Source organism: Oncorhynchus keta, chromosome 4 (genome assembly GCF_023373465.1).
Source record: "Oncorhynchus keta strain PuntledgeMale-10-30-2019 chromosome 4, Oket_V2, whole genome shotgun sequence".
Taxonomy (NCBI): Eukaryota; Metazoa; Chordata; class Actinopteri; order Salmoniformes; family Salmonidae; genus Oncorhynchus; species Oncorhynchus keta.
This window is the reverse complement of record NC_068424.1, coordinates 23,707,396-23,734,777: the sequence shown is the minus strand read 5'-3', so window position 1 is coordinate 23,734,777 and position 27,382 is coordinate 23,707,396. Positions and strand designations below refer to the sequence as shown.

General features: G+C 41.6%; 1 protein-coding gene across 2 annotated transcripts; it reads left to right on the top strand.

The window, feature by feature from the left end:
- The first annotated feature begins 652 nt into the window (after nucleotides 1-652).
- Nucleotides 653-22,765, top strand: LOC118371489 (phosphoenolpyruvate carboxykinase [GTP], mitochondrial). 2 transcript variants are annotated; one of them, XM_035756961.2, is made up of 10 exons: nucleotides 653-674; nucleotides 13,967-14,179; nucleotides 14,549-14,733; nucleotides 15,190-15,396; nucleotides 17,133-17,320; nucleotides 19,256-19,418; nucleotides 19,714-19,929; nucleotides 20,799-20,936; nucleotides 21,231-21,326; nucleotides 21,568-22,765. In XM_035756961.2, exons 2-10 carry the CDS (start codon nucleotides 14,148-14,150, stop codon nucleotides 22,044-22,046), a joined length of 1,704 nt encoding a protein of 567 aa, XP_035612854.1. In that variant the 5' UTR covers nucleotides 653-674; nucleotides 13,967-14,147; the 3' UTR covers nucleotides 22,047-22,765. The 2 variants fall into 2 exon arrangements, with proteins under 2 accessions (XP_035612854.1, XP_035612845.1); XM_035756952.2 differs by lacking the exon at nucleotides 653-674 and adding an exon at nucleotides 951-1,519.
- Nucleotides 22,766-27,382: the final 4,617 nt, after the last annotated feature.

The window sequence follows — 27,382 nt, the reverse complement described above, 5'->3', positions numbered from 1 at the left end:
GGAGATATATTATTTGCTATAATATGAGGAGGAAATTATAATCCTAAAAATGCTTTCTAGTTTCACTGACTCCAATGATGCAGCTCACTCCCTAGTGATGGCATATGTGCTCCGTTCTGTGCCACACGCCTCTTACTCTCTCTCTCTCTTTTGTTTTACAAAGTAAAACAATATTTGGAAGTTGATCAACTGGTTTGGTAGCCTAAAATTGACAGATTAGACTGAGAGTCTTCTCTTTTCAGCAGGAGCCATTTGCTTCCCAACCAGAGTTTTCCCGCGATTGTAGACTATTTTAAATATTGCGATAGGCCAGTTTTGTATGCATGCTGTTTGTTCACTGAGATATTTTCCGCGCGTTTATGACTGCAGGCCATACTGCGTTATTGGGCTACTCTCCACAGCTAGGCAATTTAAAAAAATACATCCTTTATCCTCAGTGGCTAAATGTTAGGCTTTCTCATGGTTGAGAAAGAGGCAACTCGAATGAACATTGATCGCCTTTATTATAATTTATTTTACATTGCAAAAAGCTACAATAATTTTTCATGCCACGAGAGGTACCGGATAAATAGGTTCCGGAACGAAACAGGCCAAAACAGAGAGGTGGATGATCCATTTCCGACAGGATCCTGCTAAACCTAAGCACTGGATATGTCGCGGGTGTAATAACGCAGGTAGGCTTACTATTTTATGCCCATTATAAATAACACTTTTGGATCTAGACCATCTGGGTCAAGAGAATTTCAATAGCCTGTTGTCATTATGAGACATCCTTCCGCTGTACTACTTTCTCAACGACTTTGCATTTATTCAGCTGACTCTTCAACAACTTTCTTCCTAAACATTTGATTCTCCATCCATATGCCGTACGTGCCAGTCACCACGGTGGCTGTTCTGTCTTGGCTGATACAGAAACGTCAGAACTTGCATCAGCCGGTAGAGGCGTTTTTGTTGCATGGGCAGTAAACAGTGGATTTGTTCAGTAGGAGCAGGGACAGGATATGATAGTTGTATGAAATGCTCTACTTTGTTTATTCTCTTTGCAGTGTTGTAGAAAACAAACAAGTTTAACATGAGAGACACCTCCTCTCAGACCTTTTATTTGTTTTCAGACAGTCCTGTTTAATAGCCTAACCTTTGTTGAACGGATAGCGTTATCAATAGCCTAGACTACTGCTGGATTACTTTACGAAAGAAATATACATTTAGCTTGGTGTATATATGCAATCGGTTGGCTATTTGTTTGCATTGAAGTTGCGGTTTGGAGAACGAAGCGCAGAACTTGGTTCAAGGCGTATGCCGCTCCGATAAGTTACACGTGTTGCAAAGTACAAGGTTCTCTCATGAGCCTACCTACCTACACCAGGTTACCTCAACATTGGAGTTCTTCTTCATAGGCCAATCCGATATGAGTTGTGGTTGGTCCTAAAGCGCACACGTCTCTCCTCTTTTTGTGAAGATATCTATTTTATTTTATATTTTACAAGATGTCGTGTCTTTTGCTTGGAGTTATCAGAAGGTGAGTATCTAGCATATTGCAATTTGAAACACATTATTTCCTTATTGACTAACCATGGTACAGTATGCTGTACATAGTGTATTCGTTGTCTATTTGAACTGTTCCCAGCCTTGCTACATTTAAAATGTTTTAACTGCATTAGGCAAATCATGGAATGCTGATGATGGTATAAAATGAGTTGTCATGAATTAGTAATATCACTATAGTGGATAAGATACTTTTACCAGTTATCGCAATTTCGCTCATGATATGGCTGTTGGCAGCAATCCTATGCAAACATCCTTATGATGATAGGGTATACATTTATGATGGAAAACTCAGGGAATATCAGAGATGCATTGTAACCAAATGTTAAGGACACATAAACTAGAAATGACATGTCCATAAAGTTAGGATTAAATATCCTCATTGTTGAATGGAAAGTCATATTGAAGACTATGCAAGGCACTGCAATTAGCCATTCATCATCTCCAACTTGATTGTCAATTGCTGTTAAATTGACAGTCTTGTTTTAAAATTATCAGAGGAAATAATAAGTCCAAGCTAGCCAATGAGTTCTATACATTCAAAGGTACAATTTGAGTGCCATCAATTAGTTTATTATTTCTCATAAATCAAATTATATGTCAACAAAATAATGGTTCAGGAATGCTAATCGTATCTGTTTCTAACTGCAGAAATGATTTCAAAACCATCTGAGATGGTGGGTGTAATGGCTTGCTGACATGACATGGAATGACCCCAATGTCACTGAACTACAAAGAAAGATCTTAATAGAAAATGCCACAGACATATAGCACAGCACACACAACTTTGTGTGTCTTGGTTTGTGTCTGACCGACTTGGAGGTGCACAAACCTGACCGACCAGATTTCAAAAGCTGTTCGCCCCCGAGATAGAAAATGACGGACAGAATTTCAAGATCCTATTGCTTTGAATCTCTGTCATTCCACTTTCTCTTCACCATTCTTTCTCAAGGCTGTTGGGTGACGTCACACGGATAATAACAAGTATGTGAGCAGTCTTGAGTGCATCTTACCTTACTTTTCAGAGTGAACTGCATGACACTGTCAGTCTTACAAACTTGAGAGGGTTCTATGTTTGTGTGTCTACTATGCATTTATTATTGGTGTGTGTGTGTGTGTGTATATGTGTGTGTTGAAACAGCATCATAGTGAATTCGAGATTGTCAGGATTTGTGTAGCCGCCTAATTGACATAGAAGTTTCAATGCCTTACTTCTGCATGTCTATGTGTTATGACATTTTTTTTCTGTATGTAGGTTGCATGTGATATGTGCATTTCTGCTCAGTTCCTGAAAATGCACTATGGACCAAGCTATTTACATTCAATTTGGGGGGAGTGTGGGTGTGACTGTATGTGGTGCACAGTGATTGGTCTACATTTTTGGAGGTGTGTTGCATTGTCCTTGTGGAAATGAGACTAAGCAAAGCCCAGCTGCAACCCAAAGAGAGGGCCACAGGGGTTGAGAAATGATCAATTTTCATGGCTATCTTTGTCCTCGCATTTCTCCCTGACTAGGTCCTATTCTCACTACGAGATCTAAAGGAGAGTCTGAGGAACGCTCCTCAGACTAAAGATAATTCTACTTTTCAATTCACATTACATCCTTGCCTTACCTTTAGTTTTCGCTGGCAAAGCAACATTCTTGGTCCACAGCTCAAATTGACCGTAAATATCACAGTAGTGACAAGCAATGTTCCCTAATTTTTTTAAGGGTCAAGTGAGCAGATTTCAGGTCTGCTGAGTGTAAACTTGAACGTTGTGAGAATTCTGTGCAACTTTCGGCGCACATTTACTGTGAACACTGAGGCTGTACCCGTTTTAAGTAATTTTTTAACAGTGTTCAAGTAGGCGACTGTGGCTATTTGATCATAATATAGTAGAGGTTGACCGATTTATGATTTTTTTCAACCCCGATACCGATTATTGGAGGACCATAAAAAGCCAATACCGATTAATCAGCCAATTTTTTTTTTACACATGTATTTGTAATAATGACAATTACAACAATACTGAATTAACACTTATTTTAACTTAGTATAATACATCAATAAAATCAATTTAGCCTCAAATAAATAATGAAACATGTTCAATTTGGTTTAAATAATGCAAAAACAAAGTGTTAGAGAAGAAAATAAAAGTGCAATATGTGCCATGTAAGAAAGCTAATGTTTAAATTCCTTGCTCAGAACATGAGAACATATGAAAGCTGGTGGTTCCTTTTAACATATTCCCAGGTAAGAAGTTTTAGGTTGTAGTTATTATAGGAATTATAGGACTATTTCTCTCTATACGATTTGTACGACCTTTGACTATTGAATGTTCTTATTGGCACTTTAGTATTGCCAGTGTAACAGTATAGCTTCCATCCCTCTCCTCGCCGCTACCTGGGTTCGAACCAGGAACACATCGACAACAGCCACCCTCAAAGCAGCATTACCCATGTAGAGCAAGGAGAACAACTACTCCAAGTCTCAGAGCGAGTGACGTTTGAAACGCTATTAGCGCGCACCCCGCTAACTAGCTAGTCATTTCACATCGGTTACACCAGCCTAATCTCGGGAGTTGATAGGCTTGAAGTCATAAACAGAGCTGTGCTTCAAGCATTGCGAAGAGCTGCTGGCAAACGCACGCAAGTGCTGTTTGAATGAATGCTTACGAGCCTGCTGGTGCCTACCATCGCTCAGTCAGACTGCTCTATCAAGTCATAGACTTAATTATAACATAATAACACACAGACATACGAGCCATAGTTTCCGGATTCGACCATATTAACGACCTATCATTTAGAAAACAAAATGTTTATTCTTTCAGTGAAATACGGAACCGTTCCGTATTTTATCTAACGGATGGCATCCCTAAATCTAAATATTCCTGTTACATTGCACAACCTTCAATGTTATGTCATAATTACGTAAGATTCTGGCAAATTAGTTCGCAATGATCCAGGCGGCCCAAATTGTTGCATATACCCTGACTGCATGCAATGAACGGAAGAGAAGTGACACATTTTCACCTGGTTAATATTGTCTGCTAACCTTTCTTTTAGCTAAATATGCAGGTTTAAAAATATATACTTCTGTGTATTGATTTTAAGAAAGGCATTGGTGTTTATGGTTAGGTACACGTTGGAGCAACGACAGTCCTTTTTCGCGAATGCGCACCGCATCGATTATATGCAACGTAGGACACTCTAGATAAACTAGTAATATCATCAACCATGTGTAGTTATGACTAGTGATTATGATTGATTGATTGTTTTTTTACAAGATAAGTTTAATGCTAGCTAGCAACTTACCTTGGCTTCTTACTGCATTCGCGTAACAGGCAGGCTCCTTGTGAGGCAGGTGGTTAGAGCGTTGGACTAGTTAACTGTAAGGTTGCAAGATTGAATCCCTGAGCTGACATGGTAAAAATCTGTCGTTCTGCCCCTGAACAAGGCAGTTAACCCACCATTCCTAAATCGTCATTGAAAATGACAATGTGTTCTTAACTGACTTCCCTCGTTAAATATAGTTGGAAAAAAATATATATATATTAAATCTGCAAAATCGGCGTCCAAAAATACAGATTTCCAATTGTTATGAAAACTTGAAATCGGCCCTAAGTAATCGGCCATTCCGATTAATCGGTCGACCTCTATAATGTAGGCCTACCAGAGTGGTCTACCATAAAAGAAATATGGAGAAAATGCCATAACATAACATTTTAACATGGAAATAGTTGTTCTATCGTTCAGCCGACAGAGGTGGCCAATGCTTGGTGTTCAATGTAGGCCTACATTCCATGAGAATTTTGAAAAATACATGCAGGGCTTGACATTAAAACGTGTTAACCACTTGTCATTCAGACAAGGATGTGACTGAAAATATTGTTTCAAAATAAAATGCATAAGTATTCTCATGCCGTTATTACAGAGAATCAGCCAAATTATGCTACCCTCTGCCTATTGGCTTCTTAGCTTATTTTAGCCTGTCTCAAAATACAACACTGCCCCTTTAAGACAAAAAAAGGCTCTTTACCTGACTCGCTTTTGAAAGATGTCAAGAAATGCACATGTTTTGTGCCATTGCTGACTACAATGTAGCTATAACTGGGCTAATAACTAGCAAAGGAAATGTACATATGTGCATTTGCAAAAGTCGCTACATGTACACTACCGTTCAAAAGTTTGGGGTCACTTAGAAATGTCCTTGTTTTTGAAAGAAAAGCACATGTTTGGTTAATTAAAATAACATCAAATTGATCAGAAATCTAGTGTAGACGTTGTCAATGTTGTAAATTACTATTGTAGCTAGAAACGGCTGATTTTTAATGGAATATCTACAGGCTATTATTCCATGCAAGAAATGTAATGTAGCTGCCAGTTGAGGACTTGTGAGGTGTCTGTTTCTCAAACTAGACACTCTAATGTACTTGTCTTGTTGCTCAGTTGTGCACCAGGGCCTCCCACTCCTTTTTATATTCTGGTTAGGGCCAGTTTGCGCTGTTCAGTAATGGGAGTAGTACACACCGTTGTACGAGATCTTCAGTTTCTTGGCAATTTTTCGCATGGAATAGCCTTCATTTCTCAGAACAAAAATAGACTGACGAGTTTCAGAAGAAAGGTCTATGTTTCTGGCCATTTTGAGCCTGTAATCAAACCCACAAATGCTGATGCTCCAGATACTCAACGAGTTTAAGAAGGCCAGTTTTATTGCTTCTTTAATCATTACAACAGATTTCAGGTGTGCTAACATAATTGCAAAAGGGTTTTCTAATTATCAATTAGCCTTTTAAAATGATAAACTTGGATTAGCTAAAACAACATGTCATTGGAACACAGGTGTGATGGTTACTGATAATGGGCCTCTGTACGCCTATGTAGATACTCCATTAAAAATCAGCCGTTTCCAACTAGAATAGTCATTTACAACATTAACAATGTCTATACTGGATTTCTGATCAATTTGATGTTATTTTAATGGACAAAAATGTGCTTTTCTTTCAAAAACAAGTACATTTCTAAGTGACCCCAAACATTTGAACGGCAGTGTAGCTCTCGCTTTGATCTTAAAACAAGCTCATCTACTCACGACCGCTCATGCTGTAAACACAGTCCAGTTCAAAGTGAATGGCAGTGGTGTAAAAAGTATCCAATTATCATACTTGAGTTAAAGTTAAGATACCTTAATAGAAAATGACTTAAGTGAAAGTCACCCAGTAAAATACTACTTGAGTAAAAGTCTAAAAGTATTTGGTTTTAAATATACTTAAGTATCGAAAGTAAATGTATTTGCTAAAATATACTTAAGTATCAAACGTAAAAGTACAACTCATTTCACATTCCTTATATTAAGCAAACCAGACAGCACAGTTCTTGTTTTTAAATGTACAGATAGCCAGGGGCACTCTCCAACACTCAGACATCATTTACAAACAAAGCATTTATGTTTAGTGAGTCTGCCAGATCAACGGCAATAGGGGTGACCAGGGATGTTCTCTTGATAAGTGTGTGAATTGGACCATTTTCCTGTTCTGCTAAGCATTCAAAATGTAACAAGTACTTTTGGGTGTCAGGAAAAATGTATGGAGTATAAAGTATATTATTTTCTTTAGGAATGTTGTGGAGTAAAAGTTGGCAAAAATATAAATAGTAAAGTAAAGTACAGATACCCCAAAAAACTACTTAAGTAGTACTTTAAAGTATTTCTACTTAAGTCTTTTACACCACTGGTGAATGGTACAAATTCATATATGGCAATGGTCTGTTTGCATATCTGCAGCTCTGATTGGCTATGACACACTGGTCTGTGTAGAGTAGGGCCTGAGTGTGCCTGTCAATGCAATAGAATCCTACTCCGATGCGTTTTGCCTACAACAAAACCTCTTGCATAGTCAGTTTTACATCTTAAGTTTTGCATACTTTATTTTGTTTTGGTATGTTGCATTGAAAGTGGCTAATATTGCGTTGATTCGATCACAATTCCCACGGTAAAGGGAAACGTTGATAGTGTTAACTAACGGGGAAAACTCTAGAAAGTTGAGTGAAGTTCAATCTTGTGCTTCTCTGAGCTGGCTGATATTTCTTTCGCAAGGCAGTCCCTGGGGGAGCTGCGCGCATCTTAGAGGGAACATTGGTCACAAGCCAGGATCCATAAACTATTGAACAATGACAGATGCTTTTCCTCTAAAACGTATACACTATTGAATAATGCAACCAAACCATATTACACTCTTGAATAATGCAACAATCCACAAGCCTGTGTGTGCAGACAGTTGAATGAGTTATTTTCTTGTCTGTAGGCTACACTCATTACATTTTAGTTTCAAGACAAAAGCACAGAGTTGCTATAACAGCATGTCTTCATCAAGTAACGTTAGCCTATCAAAAATGAACTATTAACCGTTTCATACAAATATAAAAGTGCATTAGGCCTATCTTACAACATTTCAACAAACCACGCTTCATTTTTATTAATATCATGCAAGTCATTTTATGTGGTATAAGAAAATTGTGACTGAAAACGTGGGTATACTGTAAGTGAATTCACCCAAAGAGGTGTTTTATATTGTTTTATATATACCGCCAACCAAATATTTTTTATAAAATGCAATTCGTAAACATATCATACATAGGTATGGTGAGCTACATTGAAAAATGACACAAGCAGATTTGTTCAGAAGTGCTGCTATATGGTACTTGTAGTGGAAGCTGGGACTTTTGCTGTACCCTTAAATGGAAACATGTTGTGCTTATATGGGGCGCCAGGGTAGCCTAGTCGATAGAGCGTTGGACGAGTAACCGGAAGGCTGCAAGTTCCAATCCCCGAGCGGACAAGGTACAAATCTGTTGTTCTGCCCCTGAACAGGCAGTTAACACACTGTTCCTAAGCAGTCATTGAAAATAAGAATTTGTTCTTAACTGACTTGCCTAGTTAAATAGAGGTAAAACATTATTTTTTTAAAATACAATACATATGAGCACATGTTATATGTTGAGCACCTCTCCTCCCTTTACCTTATACATCTACCATGACAATCTGTCAAAAGTGACTGATGGGGTGAGAGAGAGAGAGGGCAGGAGGATGAAATAAGCCATCAAAGGTGAAACGGAGGAGAGGGGAACTTTTGAAAAGTAAGAAAAGAGAAAACCGGGGTTCCCCAACTGACAAAACGTGGGCCGAATTTGGCCCACTGGTGGTTTTATTTGGCCCCCAAGTTTTCTGAGCAAAATATATATGATTTTATTCATTTTCATGTTCATGTTGGACATACATAAAACACTGTAAAAACACCAGGAAATCAGCTCCAAGTTATTTACATTTTGGAAATCTGTTCTCAAGAATTCCCAAGCATTATAGCAAGATTGTATAGAAATGTAAGCAAGGTTTGAAATTATGATATTTTGGGCTTCTTGTGGTCAATTTGCAGTCAACAAATTATTTGTAATTATGTTCCAGCCCCCCTGACGATTTGCTCAATAATTGCCCCTTGGCTGAATTAAGTTGATGATCCCTTAAAAGAAAAATAGAAACCAACCTCCACTCACTCTTGGCTCCCTAATTCTTATTTATCGTGAGTTAAGTTCTAGACAGACGCTCAAGTGATTCTAACAATTGGGCTCAACATGACAGGACAAAAGAACATTAACATTAGAAGCCTACTCCCTAAGTACTCCCTAAGTACTCCCTACTCCCTAAGTTACTCACTGCTTTAGCACACTCTGCCAACCCGGATGTCTTTGCCGTGTCTGAATCCTGGCTTAGGAAAACCACCAAAAACCCTGAAATCTCCATCGCTAACTATAACATTTTCCACCAAGATAGAACTGCCAAAGGGGGCGGTGTTGCAATCTACTGCAAAGATAGCCTGCAGAGTTTTCTATTACTATCCAAGTCTGTACCCAAACAATTCGAGCTTCTACTTCTAAATATTCACCTTTCCAGAAACAAGTCTCTCACTGTTGCCACTTGCTATAGACCTCCCTCTGCCCCCAGCTGTGCTCTCGATACCATATGTGAATTGATTGCCCCCCATTTATCTTCTGAGCTTGTGCTACTAGGTGACCTAAACTGGGACATGCTTAACACCCCGGCCATCCTACAATCCAAGCTTGATGCCCTCAATCTCACACAAATTATCAATGAACCTACCAGGTACAATCCAAATCCGTAAACACGGGCACCCTCATAGATGTCATCCTAACTACCTCGCCCTCCAAATACACCTCTGGTGTCTTCAATCAACATCTCAGCGTTCACTGCCTCATTGCCTGCATCCGTAATGGGTCTGCGACCAAACGACCACCCCTCATCACTGTCAAACGCTCCCTAAAACACTTCTGTGAGCAGGCCTTTCTAATTGACCTGGCCGGGGTATCGTGGAATGACATTGACCTCATCCCGTCAGTAGATGATGCCTGGCTATTCTTTAAAAGTGCCTTCCTCACCATCTTAATTCCTTCCTCATTCACAAAATTTAGAACTAGGAATAAATATAGTCCTTGGTTCACGTCAGACCTGTCTGCCCTTGACCAGCACAAAAACATCCTGTGGTGTTCTGCATTAGCATCGAATAGCCCCCGTGATATGCAACTTTTCAGGGAAATTAGGAACAAATATACACAGGCAGTTAGGAAAGCTAAGGCTAGCGTTTTCAAACAGAAATTTGCATGCTGTAGTACTAACTCAAAAAAATTCTGAGACACTGTAAAGTCCATGGAGAATAAGAGCACCTCCTCCCAGCTGCCCACTGCTCTGAGGCTAGGAAACACTGTCACCACTGACAAATCCACTATAATTGAGAATTTCAATAAGCATTTCTCTACGGCTGGCCATGCTTTCCAGCTGGCTACACCTACCCCGGTCAACTGCCAGGCACCCTCCACAGCAACCCGCCAAAGCCCCCACCATTTCTTCTTTACCCAAATCGAGATAGCTGATGTTCTGAAAGAGCGGCAAAATCTGGACCCCTACAAATCAGCCGGGCTAGACAATCTGGACCCTCTCTTTCTAAAATGATCAGCCGAAATTGTTGCAACCCCTATTACAAGCCTGTTCAACCTCTCTTTCGTATTGTCTGAGAATCCCAAAGATTGGAAAGCTGCCGCGGTCATCCCCCTCTTCATAGGGGGTGACACTCTAGACCCAAACTGCTACAGACCTATATCTATCCTACCCTGTCTTTCTAAGGTCTTCGAAAGCCAAGTTAACAAACAGATTACCGACCATTTCGAATCCCACCGTACCTTCTCCTCTATGCAATCTGGTTTCAGAGCTGGTCATGGGTGCACCTCAGCCACGCTCAAGGTCCTAAACGACAACTTCGAACTTTGACATCATAACCGCCATCGATAAGAGACATTACTGTGCAGCCGTATTCATCGACCAAGGCTTTCGACTCTGTCAATCACCACATTCTTATTGGCAGACTCGACAGCTTTGGTTTCTAAAATGATTGCCTCGCCTGGTTTACCAACTACTTCTCTGATAGAGTTCAGTGTGTCAAATCGGAGGGCCTGTTGTCCGGTCCTCTGGCAGTCTCTATGGGGGAGCCACAGGGTTCAATCCTCGGGCTGACTATTTTCTCTGTATACATCAATGATGTTGCTCTTGCTGCTGGTGATTCCCTGGTACACCTCTACGCAGACGACACCATTCTGTATACTTCTGGCCCCTCTTTGGACACTGTGTTAACTAACCTCTAGATGAGCTTCAATGCCAAACAACTCTCCTTCTGTGGCCTCCAACTGCTCTTAAACGCACGTAAAACTAAATGCATGCTATTCAACCGATCACTGCCCGCACCTGCTCGCCCGTCCAGCATCACTACTCTGGACGGCTCTGACGTAGAATACGTGGACAACTACAAATACCTAGGTGTCTGGTTAGATTGTGAACTCTCCTTCCAGACTCACATTAAGCATCTCCAATCCAAAATTAAATCTAGAATTGGCTTCCTATAATTTAACAAATCATCCTTCACTCATGCTGACAAACATACAGTAGACATACCGTAAAACTGACCATCCTACCGATCCTCGACTTCGGTGATGTCCTCTATAAAATAGCCTCCAACGCTCTACTCAACACACTGGATGCAGTCTATCACTGTGCCATCCGTTTTTTCACCAAAGCCCCATACACTACCCACCATTGCAACCTGCACGCTCTCGTTGGTTGGCCCTCGCTTCATACTCGTCGCCAACCCCACTGGCTACAGGTTATCTACAAGTCTCTGCTAGGTGAAGCCCCGCCTTATCTCAGCTCACTGGTCACTATAGCAGCACCCACTCGTAGCACGCACTCCAGCAGGTATATCTCACTGGTCACCCCCAAAGCCAATTCCTCCTTTGGTCGTCTTTCCTTCCAGTTCTCTGCTGCCAATGATTGGAACGAACTGCAAAAATCTCTGAAGCTGGAGACTCATATCTCCCTCACAAACTTTAAGCACCAGCTGTCAGAGCAGCTCACAGATCACTGCACCTGTACATAGTCCATCTGTAAACAGCCCATCTATCTACCTACCTCATCCCCATACTGTATTTATTTATTTATCTTGCTCCTTTGCACCCAAGTATCTCTACTTGCACATTCATCTTCTGCACATCTACCATTCCAGTGTTTAAATTGCTATATTGTAATTACTTTGCCACCATGGCCAATTTATTGCCTTAACTCCCTTATCTTACCTCATTTGCACTCACTGTATATAGACTTTTTGTTTTATTTTGTTCAACTGTATTATTGACTATGTTTTGTTTATTCCATGTGTACCTCTGTGTTGTTGTATGTGTCGAATTGCTATGCTTTATCTTGGCCAGGTTGCAGTTGCAAATGAGAACTTGTTCTCAACTAGCCTACCTGTTTAAATAAAGGTGAAATAAAAATGTAAAAATTAAAAAAGCTCCAACAGTATGTGCTCTATAGATTTTCAGTAAAGTCTGCTTGCAGTGACCTGTTCCTGAGAATGGCAATCTACACAGAGGAAAGGGTGGAAAGCCTAACCGTTCTCCTCTTATGGTTCATTTTTTGTGTTCTTGCTTGCTCCCTCTTTTCCTGCTCAGTACTTTGTGGGCAAAAGGTCTCTCTCTCCTTCCCTCCCAGTCTGAAGTTTCTCAATACACACATCTGGTCGACTGCATGCAGAAATGAATCACTTATAATAGACTTCATAAACTGGAGAAGATCTAAGATGACTTCTCATCACATAAATGGTTAAACAGTGTTTAAACAATACTTGTTCCCTGTGACATTGGGCATTTTCCCACCAACAACAACCTATATTCTCAGTTTGCACGTAGGACACTGGGCAGCCTTTAACCCTTCCTTTAGAAATGGCCGTTGTTTACACAGGAAGTTTAATGACACCCACAATGCAGCCAATTGGAACAGACTTTGTCAGCCCTTTTACCGGAACCTGTCTTTCACCTAGCTACCAAGGTAGAATAGTGTGATTTAAATTCTTAGACAAATTAGTCAATAGACCTAGCCATGAGTTGGAATGCAAGTCAAATTATGAGGCAGCTCCTAGAGACAAAGAGATAGCCAAACCAGCTCCAGAGGTTCCTAGACACGTCAGTATAAAGAGTTATAAAAAAATTAAAACAAAGTTTCAATTGAAGAGTGCATCTGAGCACACATAGAATCCTCCTCAGTTTTTTTTTTTAGTCAAACCATCAACCATCGCACCTGGTGTTTCTAGTCAGCTAGCCAGAGCTCTCACGCATGTTGTAATTGATTGTGTTTTACCCTTGCTTGTGAACACTGGGCTGTTAACAAACAAAAGAAAGCCCCCCTACGTGCCTCCACCATTATAAAGAGCTCTGAGCCGAAGTGTCAGGTTGTGATGTCTGTCTCATGCAGATGATTAAATAATAGTGAACATGTATGGGTATTATTTGTTTCTAACCATACACCCGATAATGAAATGTTATTCTAGAATATGTTCAGAAGTAACACATTCACAGTGCTTGCCGTGGTTTAGGTAAAACAAAATTCCCAAGAATCCGTTTGGAGAAGGACCCAAGTCTACTCCTCAGTGACACCCCATTGCCCCATTGCATTATTTACCTGTGAATTGCTCTAATACTAGCACTAATAGTAAGAATGTAGTGACACATTTTCCTGTAATCTACTCTCAATAGAATTGCATCCCTGAAACCATACTGAAGGGGTTGATTGTGCATCTTGCTACCCAGTATTTAAATGTTGCTCCTATTGTGTTGCCTATTTTAACACCAGATTTAAATTTGATATCCATTTGGGGCACATCTTATTTGATAACTGCGAGTTGCTAAATTATCATAGTGTTGCACCTCTTACAGCTGCTATCAGCCAGCAACCTAATATCATGTCTGTATAGTACAGTATGTTTGAATACAGTTCCTCCCCTGTAAACCTCTGTAACACACCCACTTCTACCTCCCTGTGTCTTGGTACAGACGGGGTGGCGTGGGGGCATCTGTGGGGGTCCGCTCCCTGGCCTCGATCCCCTCTCTGCCCCCAGCGGTGGCTGACTTTGTGAAGGGGGCGGTGGATGAGTGCAAGCCTGCCAATGTGCATGTGGTGACGGGGAGTGCAGAAGAGTCGGCCCACATCCTAGCTGGCCTGGAGAAGGAGGGCATGGTGAAGAAGCTACCAAAGTATGAGAACTGGTGAGTGCTGCTGTGATCACTGCTACACAGGTTTAGTAGGAATTTTGGTCTTTATGTCACAAAGCAGGTTAAGTTCACTAGTGATCTAAGTTAATGTAGAGCAGAATACATTAAAAAATATTCTGGTTAGTGAAGAATTCTTCAATTGAATGTACGTTATTTAGAGTACTAAGTCTGTCAAACAAAGTTATCTGTCTGACTCTGTAATATTAATCTGAAACAATTTCAGTCATACATCAAAGAATCTCCTGGGTCACCTTTTCCACTGTGGCCTTGAGATCAACAAAAGACTCCAAGCCTGTTATACTCATTGCCATAAAGAATTATAAGATAATTAATAGTCTGTTTATGGCTTTTCTGTCTGGGCAGCTGGCTGGCACGCACAGACCCCAAGGATGTGGCTCGCGTGGAGAGTAAGACGGTGATCGTCACCAAGAACCAGAGGGACACCATCCCCACCCCCGGTGGGGGGGCTAAGAGCCAGCTGGGCAGCTGGATGAGTGAGGGTGACTTCCAGAAGGCCAGGAAGGACCGCTTCCCAGGCTGCATGGCAGGTACTGTACTGTACACGCCGTTCTACTCTGGGGCTTTCAGACAAGAGGTTTAACACAACCTCTCTATAGTTTCAGCTGCCCGTATCAGTTGTCTGTAATGGACTGTCAGTCTTCATTCAAATTGGGTTTGTCACTTTTTTAAATGCCTATTTTTGCATCACAGAAAACCGGCCTAAACTTCTAAAATAACTTGCTAAGGCGCCAGTGGCATGTTACACTACTGAAGTCCAATTTGGACTAATTAGACTATTTAGACGGTAAGAGGGTCAAGAGTCATTAAATATCAAATGGTAGAGTTTAGGAATAAAGTGTGGGGTTAAATGATTCTCTGAAACATTCAAATTTTATTGAGACACCAAGGCTTTCAACTAGCCAAATGAGACTTGTCTGTAATGGGAAATAATGTCTAACACTCAATTAAAATTTTAATTACTTAATTTCCTCATTCTTCCTCAGGTCGAACCATGTATGTGATCCCTTTCAGTATGGGCCCGGTGGGCTCTCCGCTGTCTAAGTTTGGCGTGCAGGTGACGGACTCGCCCTACGTGGTGGCCAGCATGGGCATAATGACACGCATGGGCACCCCAGTCATGGACAAGCTGTCACAGGGGGCAGAGTTTGTGCGCTGCCAGCACTCCCTTGGGCAACCTCTCCCACTGAAAGGTACCACTGCCCAGAGACTCTCTCTCTATCGCCATCTTGTAAGTTATATCATAAACTTGGAAAACAACAACATTGTTGCATATCACATACAGTTGAAGTCGGAAGTTTACATACACTTAGGTTGGAGTCATTAAAACTCCAGAAATGTCTTGTTAAAAACTAGAGTTTTGGCAAGTCGGTTAGGACATCTACTTTGTGCATGACCCAAGTCATTTTTCCTACAATTGTTTACAGACAGATTATTTCATATATAATTCACAATACCACAATTCCAGTGGGTCAGAAGTTGCCATACACTAAGTTGACTGTGCCTGTAAACAGCTTGGAAAATTCCAGAAAATTATGTCATGGCTTTAGAAGCTTCTGATAGGCTTATTGACATCATTTGAGTCAATTGGAGGTGTAACTGTGGATGTATTTCAAGGACTACCTTCTAACTCAGTGCCTCTTTGCTTGACATCATGGGAAAATCAAAAGAAATCAACCAAGACCTCAGAAAATAAATTGCAGACCTCCACAAGTCTGATTCATCCTTGGGAGCAATTTCCAAACGCCTAAAGGTACCACGTTCATCTGTACAAATAATAGTACGCAAGTATAAACACCATGGGACTACGCAGCCGTCATACCGCTCAGGAAGGAGACGCGTTCTGTCTCCTAGAGATTAACGTACTTTGGTGCAAAAAGTGCAAATCATTACCAGAACTTACAGCAAAGGACCTTGTGAAGATGCTGGAGGAAACATGTACAAAAGTATCCACAGTCCTATATCGACATAACCTGAAAGGCCGCTCAGCAAGGAAGAAGCCACTGCTCCAAAACTGCCATAAAAAAGCCAGACTACGGTTTGCAACTGCACATGGGAACAAAGATCATACATTTTGGAGAAATGTCCTCTGGTCTGATGAAACAAAAATAGAATTGTTTGGCCATAATGACCATCATTATGTTTGGAGGAAAAGGGGAGGCTTGCAAGCCGAAGAACACCATCCCAACCGTGAAGCACGGGGGTGGCAGCATCATGTTGTGGGGGTTCTTTGCTGCAAGAGGGACTGGTGCACTTCACAAAATAGATGGCATCATGAGGGAGGAAAATGATGTGGATATATTGAAGCAACATCTCAAGACATCTGTCAGGAAGTTAAAGCTTTGTCGCAAATGGGTCTTTCAAATGGACAATGACCCAAAGCATACTTCCAAAGTTGTGGCAAAATGGCTTAAGGACATCAAAGTCATGGTATTGGAGTGGCCATAACAAAATTCACCCAACTTATTGTGGGAAGCTTGTGGAAGGCTACTCGAAACGTTTGACCCATGTTAAACAACTTAAAGGCAATGCTACCAAATACTAATTGAGTGTATGTAAACTTCTGACCTACTGGGAATGTGATGAAATAAATAAAAGCTGAAGTAAATCATTCTCTCTACTATTATTCTGACATTTCACATTCTTAAAATAAAGTGGTGATCTTAACTGACATAAGACAGGGAATTTTTAGGATGAAATGTCAGGAATTGTGAAAAACTGAGTTTATATGTATTTGGCTAAGGTGTATTTCAACTTCTGACATTAACTGTATCCTACATAATTATACATGTTCAGCAGTATGCCGTTCAAGCACCATTTGCCTCACCTCATTTTGTCTTTCTCCATCTATTCCATTCCTTGCTTTCAAATCCCCCCCCCATCACCATCTTCCTCCCATGCTCCCCACCTCCTCCTCCGCTCCTCCCAGCTCCCCTGGTCAACTCGTGGCCGTGTAGCCCAGAGAAGGTGCTGATCTCCCACCTGCCAGACACCAGGCAGATCCTGTCTTTCGGCAGCGGCTACGGAGGCAACTCTCTGCTGGGCAAGAAGTGCTTCGCTCTGCGGATCGCCTCGCGCATCGCCAAGGATGAGGGCTGGCTGGCCGAACACATGCTGGTGAGAACGGGGACCTGATAGGGGTGCACCTAGGGGTAGGGGAACCTGATAGGGGTGAACCCACCTTTCCCTTTTTTGAAGGGGTTCCAACAGGAATACTGTATCTTAGACATGAAGAGCAGACAGGGAACATAGTAATGAGTAAAAGAGTCAATTCTAATCGGCCAATTGTTTATTTTTTTATTTGTAATAATGACAATTACAACAATACTGAATGAACACTTATTTTAACTTAATATAATACATCAATTTAGCCTCAAATAAATAATGAAATATGTTCAATTTGGTTTAATTAATGCAAAAACAAAGTGTTGGAGAAGAAAGTAAAAGTGCAATATGTGCCATGTAAGAAAGCTCATGTTTAAGTTCCTTGCCCAGAACATGAGAACATCTGAAAGCTGGTGGTTCCTTTTAACATGAGTCTTCAATATTCCCAGATAAGATGTTTTAGGTTGTAGTTAATATAGTATTTATAAGACTATTTCTCTATTGACTATTGGATGTTCTTATCGGCACCTTAGTATTGCCAGTGTAACAGTATAGCTTCCGTCCCTCTCCTCGCTCCTCCCTGGGCTCGAACCACTCCAAGTCTCAGAGCGAGTGACATTTGAAACGCTATTAGTGCGCACCCCGCTAACTAGCTAGCCATTTCACATCGGTTACACAAGCCTAATCTCGGGAGTTGATAGGCTTGAAGTCATAAACAGCGTAATGCTTGATGCACAACAAAGAGCTGCTGGCAAAACGCACGAAAGTGCTGTTTGAATGAATGCTTACGAGCCTGCTGCTGCCTACCACCGCTCAATCAGACTGCTCTATCAAATCACAGACTTAGTTATAACATAATAACACACATAAATACGAGCCTTAGTTAATTAATATGGTCGAATCCGGAAACTATCATCTCGAAAACAAGACGTTTATTCTTTCAGTGAAATACTGAAACCGTTCCGTATTTTATCTAAGGGGTGGCATCCATTAGTCTAAATATTCCTGTTACATTGCAAAACCTTCAATGTCATGTCATAATTACGTAAAATTCTGGCAAATTAGGCGGCCCAAACTGTTGCATATACACTGACTCTGCGTGCAATGAACGCAAGAGAAGTGACACAATTTCACCTGGTTAATATTGCCTGCTAACCTGGATTTATTTTCGCTAAATATGCAGGTTTAAAAATATATACTTCTGTGTATTGATTTTAAGAAAGGCATTGATGTTCATGGTTAGGTACACATTGGAGCAACGATACGCACCGCATCGATTATATGCAACGCAGGACACGCTAGATAAACTAGTATTATCATCAACCATGTGTAGTTAACTAGTGATTATGATTGATTGATTGTTTATTATAAGATAAGTTTAATGCTAGCTAGCAACTTACCTTGGCTTACTGCATTTGCGTAACAGGCGTAACAGGCAGGCTCCTCGTGGAGTGCAATGAGAGGCAGGTGGTTAGAGCGTTGGACAAGTTAACTGTAAGGTTGCAAGATTGAATCCCCCGAGCTGACAAGGTGAAAATCTGTCATTCTGCCCCTGAACGAGGCAGTTAACCCACCGTTCCTAGGCCATCATTGAAAATAAGAAATGTGTTCTAAACCGGCCTGCGTAGTTAACTAAAGATTTAATAAAGGTGTAAAAAATAAAAATAAAAAACGGCCAAATCGGTGTCCAAAAATACCAATTTCCGATTGTTATGAAAACTTGAAATCGGCCCTAATTAATCGGCCATTCCGATTAATCGGTTGACCTCTAGAGCATACTGTATGTGACACAGTCAGTGCCTCATGCAGTAGCAGTGAGTAGTTAGTTAGTCCCTTCTGATGTTCCTACATTACCGGAGAAACTGCCCAGTCAATGCCACACCTACCCTCTCAGAAAATATCTCCCTCTCTCTCTTTCTCTCTTTCCTGTCACTCCTCCCCGACTAGATCCTGGGCATCACCAATCCTCGGGGAGTGAAGCGTTACGTGGCGGCGGCGTTTCCAAGTGCTTGTGGGAAAACCAACCTGGCCATGATGAAGCCTGCGCTGCCTGGCTGGACTGTGGAGTGTGTGGGAGACGACATCGCCTGGATGAAGTTTGACAGCCAGGGTGAGGGGAGGGATGCACACTCAACACACACTCTGAGACTCAGAGCTTCTGTAGAGACAATGACAGACTAGTAAAGGCTCAAACAGTAACATACAAGAGCATTCACACTCATGTTATTAATTTCATGGCCAGACAGATTGTACAACCCATTGCAACTAAAATCAGTAACTCCCACTTGTCAAGTCCTTTCCCCTCCTTTTCTTAGAGAGGAAATTATTAAGTTGACTACATCACTTCTTCAAGGAGCAAATCCTTAAATGCATCTCTGTGACTCACCTTGTCACTTTCTCCTCAGGTAAACTCAGGGCCATCAACCCAGAAAACGGCTTTTTCGGCGTGGCTCCTGGCACGTCCCTGAAGACCAACCCTCACGCCATGGCGACCATCGCCAAAAACACAGTGTTCACCAACGTAGGCGAGACCAGCGACGGAGGGGTATGGTGGGAGGGACTGGACCCCCCTGCTGCAGGGGTCTCACTGACCGACTGGCATGGCAAATCCTGGAAAGCAGGTAGAGTTGACTCACTGTAGTGGGGCATCAGGTACCCTAGTGGTTGGAGCGTTGGACTAGTAACCAAAAGGTTGCAAGATCGAATCCCCGAGCTGACAAGATGAAAATCTGTTGTTCTGCCCCTGAAAAAGGCAGTTAGCCCACTGTTCCTAGACCGTCATTGAAAATAAGAATTTGTTCATAACTGACTTGCCTAGTGAAACAAAGGTCAAATAAAAATTAAACAGTGGACAGGTAGAGTTGACTCACTGTAGTGTTAACAGTGGACAGGTAGAGTTGACTCACTGTAGTGTTAACAGTGGACAGGTAGAGTTGACTCACTGTAGTGTTAACAGTGGACAGGTAGAGTTGACTCACTGTAGTGTTAACAGTGGACAGTTAGAGTTGACTTACTGTAGCGTTAACAGTGGAGAGGTAGAGTTGACTTACTGTAGTGTTAACAGTGGAGAGGTAGAGTTGACTTACTGTAGCGTTAACAGTGGAGAGGTAGAGTTGACTTACTGTAGTGTTAACAGTGGAGAGGTAGAGTTGACTTACTGTAGCGTTAACAGTGCCTCCTGGAGACATGGTGTGACACTGTCCTTGTGTTGTCATTGGGTAGAGAAAGTACACAGTAACACTTCATTAGAATGTCTACTCATAAACTACTTAGAGTTAACCATTAGTAAACTCTTTGTAAATCACTACATCGTGTTTATCCATGAATATAGTAGCATTAAAAACAATGTAATCATGTTTCTAAGTTATTTATATGCTTATCATCAAATCCAATGTTGTAGAAATGTTCATGTACCAGTACTACTAATTTATATACAGTCATAATGTTTTATTCTGTTAATAGTATTCACCGTCTTTCTCTTCTTCCACAGGAGACTCTGCCCCGTGTGCCCACCCCAACTCCAGGTTCTGTACCCCGGCGGCCCAGTGTCCCATTATCGACCCCCAGTGGGAGAGTGACGAGGGAGTGCCCATCGATGCCATCATCTTCGGGGGCAGAAGGCCAGAGGGTGAGTGGCCTTTAATGATCCAATGACTAAACTGTGGTTTAGGAACTCGTATACAACAAGAATAATATTATATTGTCATTGTATTCATGTAGCATACACTCCTATAAAGCAAGCCTCTGGTGGTATAGTGTTACAAATTATACCGTTTGGTTAATGTAACTGGAAAATAGGTTATTCTGGATTATAACTGTTTTGAAATTGTATGTTCTAAAATTCTTGCTCCCAGTGTGTAGCTGTGGGACACTCTGTCACACTGTTGGCCTTGTCCTGACCCCTGACCTCTCTGTTTCCCAGGTGTCCCACTGGTGTATGAGTCGTTTAGCTGGCGTCACGGTGTGTTTGTGGGAGCCTCTATGAGGTCTGAGGCCACAGCAGCCGCTGAGTACAAAGGTACAGTACCTCATAAACCTCATTAAAGAGCTTGTCATAGAATTACATGTGTTAGTACGTCATTTAAGTGGATATGAGCTGTCTATAGAGTACAATGGAAAATTATAGAATAGAACAGGAAAAACATATCTAGGGCTAATATCCCCTGATTGGGTGGTATACTGTATTCCCTGATTCCTCTCCAGCAGTGTCAATGTATAAAGCAATGACCTTTTGATTAAAAAAAAAAATTCATCCCTAGGCAAGGTTATCATGCATGACCCCTTTGCCATGCGCCCCTTCTTCGGCTACAACTTCGGTGACTACCTGGCCCACTGGCTCAGCATGGAGACCCGCAAGGCCCCCACCCACCTGCCCAAGATCTTCCACGTTAACTGGTTCCGTAAGGACCCCACGTCGGGCTCCTTCCTCTGGCCAGGCTTTGGGGATAATGCACGCGTGCTGGAGTGGATCTTCAAGCGTTGCGGCCGCGAGAGGGAGGACGAGGCAGCAAAGAAGAGCTTGGTGGGCTGGGTGCCACAGGAGGGAGCCATCAACCTGCAGGGCCTGGGCAGCAAAGTGGACATGGGGGCCCTCTTCGACCTGCCCAAGGCCTTCTGGGAGAAGGAGACCCAGGAGCTGCGGGCGTACTTTACCCAGCAGGTGGGAGCCGACCTCCCCCAACAGGTGGAGGGAGAGCTGAAGGCTCTGGAGGACAGGGTCAGGAATGGAGAGGCATAGACCCAGATGAGTCGGGGTTGAAGGGAGAAAGTTTAGACTATTGGACATTACACTACACTGATGTTGCAATATGGTGGGGATGGGTAGGGTGGGGGTAAGAAAAAGTGGCTGACAAACTGATTGCAGTTTGGGGGGGAACTGCATTGAGTATATGTGGGAAGATGTAAAGCAAAGGTTCTAAATTGTAAGAGAATAAAATGATATGATGCGACTGCATCACTAACGAATGCAGTTCAGTCGCCACTCACTGTCAATGGATATTTGAGTAGAATCAATGTGTAGTAATGCCTTACTGACATCTTGCAATGAAGTACAAAGGCATTGGATGTTTGTTTACAAGCTATTATCCCAAATAATAATCTCTTATCATAACAAGGTTTAACATCCATATACATTTTAACATTTTGCAGAATATTAACTACATCTTTTGAAATGCACTGCTGGCCTCTCACTAGTCACTGAGATTACTGAATGGCCATTGGCTTGGAACATGTGAAGGAAATACATCTGATTGGCTCAGGGAACACCAAAACATTTTAACTACATTTTATTGAGTGAAAGATTCATTCGCAGTTTTTGGCAACTTGTATTGTCTTCAATTAAAATGCATGATAATGATATGTTTACGTTATGTTCAATGTTGGACCAATAATACATTCAATGGAAATTTCATTTAAATGGTTTATTACAATGAAATTAATAAACAACCTCAAAATCTGCCTCAATTGTGTCTTTTGATCAACACTCGAAAATAAAAGAGAGCCGCACCCTCTAGGAGCTCAGATGCAAAAATGTAATTACCAACGTTTCGACAGCCAAGCTGTTTTCATCAGGGTATAATCACAAACTGCGGGATGACTCGTTTATATAGTGTCAAAAGACACAGGTGTCTGTAATCATGGACAAGAGTGGCCTAATATCATTGGTTAATAATAAAATATTAAAATGTCATACAAAGAACAGCGTACAAACAACAAATGGATAGCATACGATCATAGATTAATTTGACTACACAAGCTTACAAACAATTACAATGGCAAAGTCACAATAATCACAAGAATGGCTTCAGATCAAAGTGTACGTTGAGACCGAAGGGCGCTGGGGTCTTTAAATTAAAGATCCAGGCAGCCTCTCGTTTTAACAATAAATTATCAAGGTCACCCCCTGTCCTAGGGAGGTGACATGTTCGATGCCAATATAACGCAGAGACGAAATAGAGTGGCCTGCCTCCAATAAGTGGGCCGCAACTGGATAAGTAAAGTTTTTACATCGAATGGTGCTACGATGCTCTGAGATACGTACTTTTAATTCGCGCTTTGTTTTACCTACATATTTTTTTTACCACAAGGACAAGTTATAAGATAAATAACTGCCTTAGTGGAGCACGTAATAACACCTTTTATTGGGATCGATTTCCCTGTTTGTGGGTGTTTGAAGGATCTACATTTATAAGTGCCATTGCATTGAGCACAGCCATTACATTTGTAATTTCCATCCAGTAGGGGCGCAAATAGACATTGTTCAGGAATATCTTGGGGTGGTAAATCAGAGTTTACCAATTGGTCTCTGAGATTTCTGCCCCGCGAGAATACGACCAAGGGAAGGTCCGAAAGCACATTACAGAGACTACCATCGGATTTTAGGATGTGCCAATGTTTGTGAACAATTCCCTTAATTTGTTCAGAACACTTTGAATAGCGGGTAGTTAGAACGCAAGAATGCGTCTTTTTGCGAGACTGACCTTGAAAAAGGTAATGTTTTGTTTTGAATTTTCTCAATGCCAATATTAATCTGATCATTCTTGTAGCCCCTCTCCTTGAACTTTCTTTGAGTCTCAGCCATATTTCTGTCGAAATCGGATTGTTTTTCGCAAATTCTTTTGATTCGACAGAATTGGCTGTAGGGCAAACTATTTTTCAAGGGAAGTGGGTGACAACTATCAGCCCTCAACAAACTGTTAACGATCAGTACGCTTCCTGTAAAGATCAGTGTATAGAACATTATCTTCTCAGAAAATCAATAAAACTGATTTGACGTGTATCAGATTGCATAGTAAATCTCAGATGCTCAGAACAGGAGTTAAGAAAAGCATGGAACGCCTGGAGCTGTTTTGCATCACCCCTCCATAGAACAAAAATATCATCAATATACCGTTTCCAAATAATGATGTGAGGCAAGAAAACATTTGAGAGAATTGAAAATAGACTGTTTCTCCATGTAACCCACATACAAATTAGCATAGTTAGGAGCCATGGGGGATCCCATAGCAGTACATTTCGTCTGAATAAAGCAATAATTTAGAAACATGAAATAGTTATGCGTGTGAGTACTATTTCAGCCAATGTTACAATGCAGGCACTGGAAGGTAGTTCATTAGGGTGACGTTGCAGAAGAAAATGTTCCATAGCTTCAATACCGCCCTCATGTGGAATATTAGTGTATAATGACTCAACATCAAAAGTAACTAACAAGCAGGGAGAGGATCAAGAGATTCAATGATAGAGATCATACTGCTGGTGTCCTTTACAAAGGAGGGGAGCTGTTCTGCGAGTGGTCTAATAAAAAAGTCAACAAAAGCAGATAGAGGGGGTACACAAGTAGATAGAGAATCAACACTCAACATAAAAATGGACATTATAACTCCTAAAAAGATACATGGACTGTATATAATATTATAAAGATAACTGTATTAAAGAAAAGGGAAACAGTGACCAATAGATTTGATCATCAGTCAGGCTATTTACACTTACTTCACCAACTTCCTGTCTTGTTTCAAACCACTGTCTCCAGCTAAGTTTGTGTCTCTCCTTAAGCAATCAACCATTTAAATGTATTTATAGAGCCCTTTTTACAACAGCAGTTGTCACAAAATGCTTATACAGAAACCGAGCCTAAAACCCCAGAGAGCAAGCAATGCAGTCATAGTTGACTTTATATGGCTTTAAACTGCCTTCAGTTGCAGGTGAATCTGCAGGTGAATCTGCTATAGCTTGTGGAACCCACACTTTTAATCAGTTAAGCACTTTTTTCACACCAGAAAATTCAACAAATATCCAAATAATTGAGTTGCACAAAGTTAGAAATAAAAACATCTGCCAATAGAAAACAAATACTCAATACATACTGTACATACCAAAAATACTTCAAATGCACTTTTGTTATCTACTTGTGCGTAAACCCTATCTAGGTTGTTAACTGGAGGTTCCTGGGCCCCTCCCGGTCACACTGACTTCAGCATAGTCACTCTCCTGCCCCTGTTCCCTGTCCAGGGCTGCAGCTGGGGTCTCTGAGCCGAAGTTTGGAGAAGTCTATCTCATTGTTTCAATGCAGAATTATAATGTTTTGGTCATTGAGATGAATAACATTGACATGTACAGTCAGTGACTTGACCCATTACTTTAGACAGGACATTCCCTTTGAACAGATGCCCATTGTGGCCACTGCTCTCACGAAGGGGCAACGGTGGGCTTTACTATATACACTTGTTATTGTTTTTTTCTGGGGCAATGTGTCTGCTGATTATGAAAAGATGGAGCAACATTTTTATTTTAGAATATCTGTTTGCAGCTGGGGGTGGTGCAGGGCCTAGAGCTGGAGTTTGAGATGGGAGTGGAGCTGGAGATGGGCCTGGAGATGGGAATAGAGTTGGAGTAGGGAGTGGAGCTGGAGATGGGAGTGGAGTTGGAGATGGGAGTGGAGCTGGGCCTGGAGCTGGAACTGGGTCTGTGGTTGGTGCTGGATCTGGGCCTTTAACTGGAGGTTGGGCTGAGGCTGGAGCTGAGGCTGGAGCTAAGGCTGGAGCTGGAGGTCAGACTGGAGCTGGAGCTGAGGCTGGAGCTAAGGCTGAGGCAGGAGGTTGGGCTGGAGCTGGAGGTTGGGCTGAGGCAGGAGGTTGGGCTGAGGCTGGAGCTGGAGGTTGGGCTGAGGCAGGAGGTTGGGCTGAGGCTGGAGCTGGAGATTGGGCTGAGGCTGGAGCTGGAGCTGGAGGTTGGGCCTTGCGCAATACCCTAGATGCAGTTGCACCCCTAAAAACTAAAAACATTTCTCATAAGAAACTAGCTCCCTGGTACACAGAAAATACCCGAGCTCTGAAGCAAGCTTCCAGAAAATTGGAACGGAAATGGCACCACACCAAACTGGAAGTCTTCCGACGAGCTTGGAAAGACAGTACCGTGCAGTACCGAAGAGCCCTTACTGCTGCTCAATCATCCTGTTTTTCTAACTTAATTGAGGAAAATAAGAACAATCCGAAATTCCTTTTTGATACTGTCGCAAAGCTAACTAAAAAGCAGCATTCCCCAAGAAAGGATGGCTTTCACTTTAGCAGTGATAAATTCATTAACTTCTTTGAGGAAAAGATTCGGATTATTAGAAAGCAAATTAAGGACTCCTCTTTAAATCTGCGTATTCCTTCAAAGCTCAGTTGTCCTGAGTCTGCACAACTCTGCCAGGACCTAGGATCAAGAGAGACGCTCAAGTGTTTTAGTACTATATCTCTTGACACAATGATGAAAATAATCATGGCCTCTAAACCTTCAAGCTGCATTCTGGACCCTATTCCAACTAAACTACTGAAAGAGCTGCTTCCTGTGCTTGGCCCTCCTATGTTGAACATAATAAACGGCTCTCTATCCACCGGATGTGTACCAAACTCACTAAAAGTGGCAGTAATAAAGCCTCTCTTGAAAAAGCCAAACCTTGACCCAGAAAATATAAAAAACTATCGGCCTATATCGAATCTTCCATTCCTCTCAAAAATGTTAGAAAAGGCTGTTGCGCAGCAACTCACTGCCTTCCTGAAGACAAACAATGTATACGAAATGCTTCAGTCTGGTTTTAGACCCCATCATAGCACTGAGACTGCACTTGTGAAGGTGGTAAATTACATTTTAATGGCATCGGACCGAGGCTCTGCATCTGTCCTCGTGCTCCTAGACCTTAGTGCTGCTTTTGATACCATCGATCACCACATTCTTTTGGAGAGATTGGAAACCCAAATTGGTCTACACGGACAAGTTCTGGCCTGGTTTAGATTTTATCTGTCGGAAAGATATCAGTTTGTCTCTGTGAATGGTTTGTCCTCTGACAAATCAACTGTAAATGTTGGTGTTCCTCAAGGTTCCATTTTAGGACCACTATTGTTTTCACTATATATTTTACCTCTTGGGGATGTCATTCGAAAACATAATGTTAACTTTCACTGCTATGCGGATGACACACAGCTGTACATTTTAATGAAACATGGTGAAGCCCCAAAATTGCCATTGCTAGAAGCATGTGTTTCAGACATAAGGAAGTGGATGGCTGCAAACTTTCTACTTTTAAATTTGGACAAA

Excerpts from the sequence above, each read along its gene's own strand:
- LOC118371489 (XM_035756952.2), top strand. The coding sequence starts at position 1,488 with ATGTCGTGTCTTTTGCTTGGAGTTATCAGAAG. Across the intron at positions 14,734-15,189 it reads CTTCCCAGGCTGCATGGCAG|GTCGAACCATGTATGTGATC; the intron begins GTACTGTACTGT and ends ATTCTTCCTCAG. Across the intron at positions 17,321-19,255 it reads GGCTGGCCGAACACATGCTG|ATCCTGGGCATCACCAATCC; the intron begins GTGAGAACGGGG and ends CTCCCCGACTAG.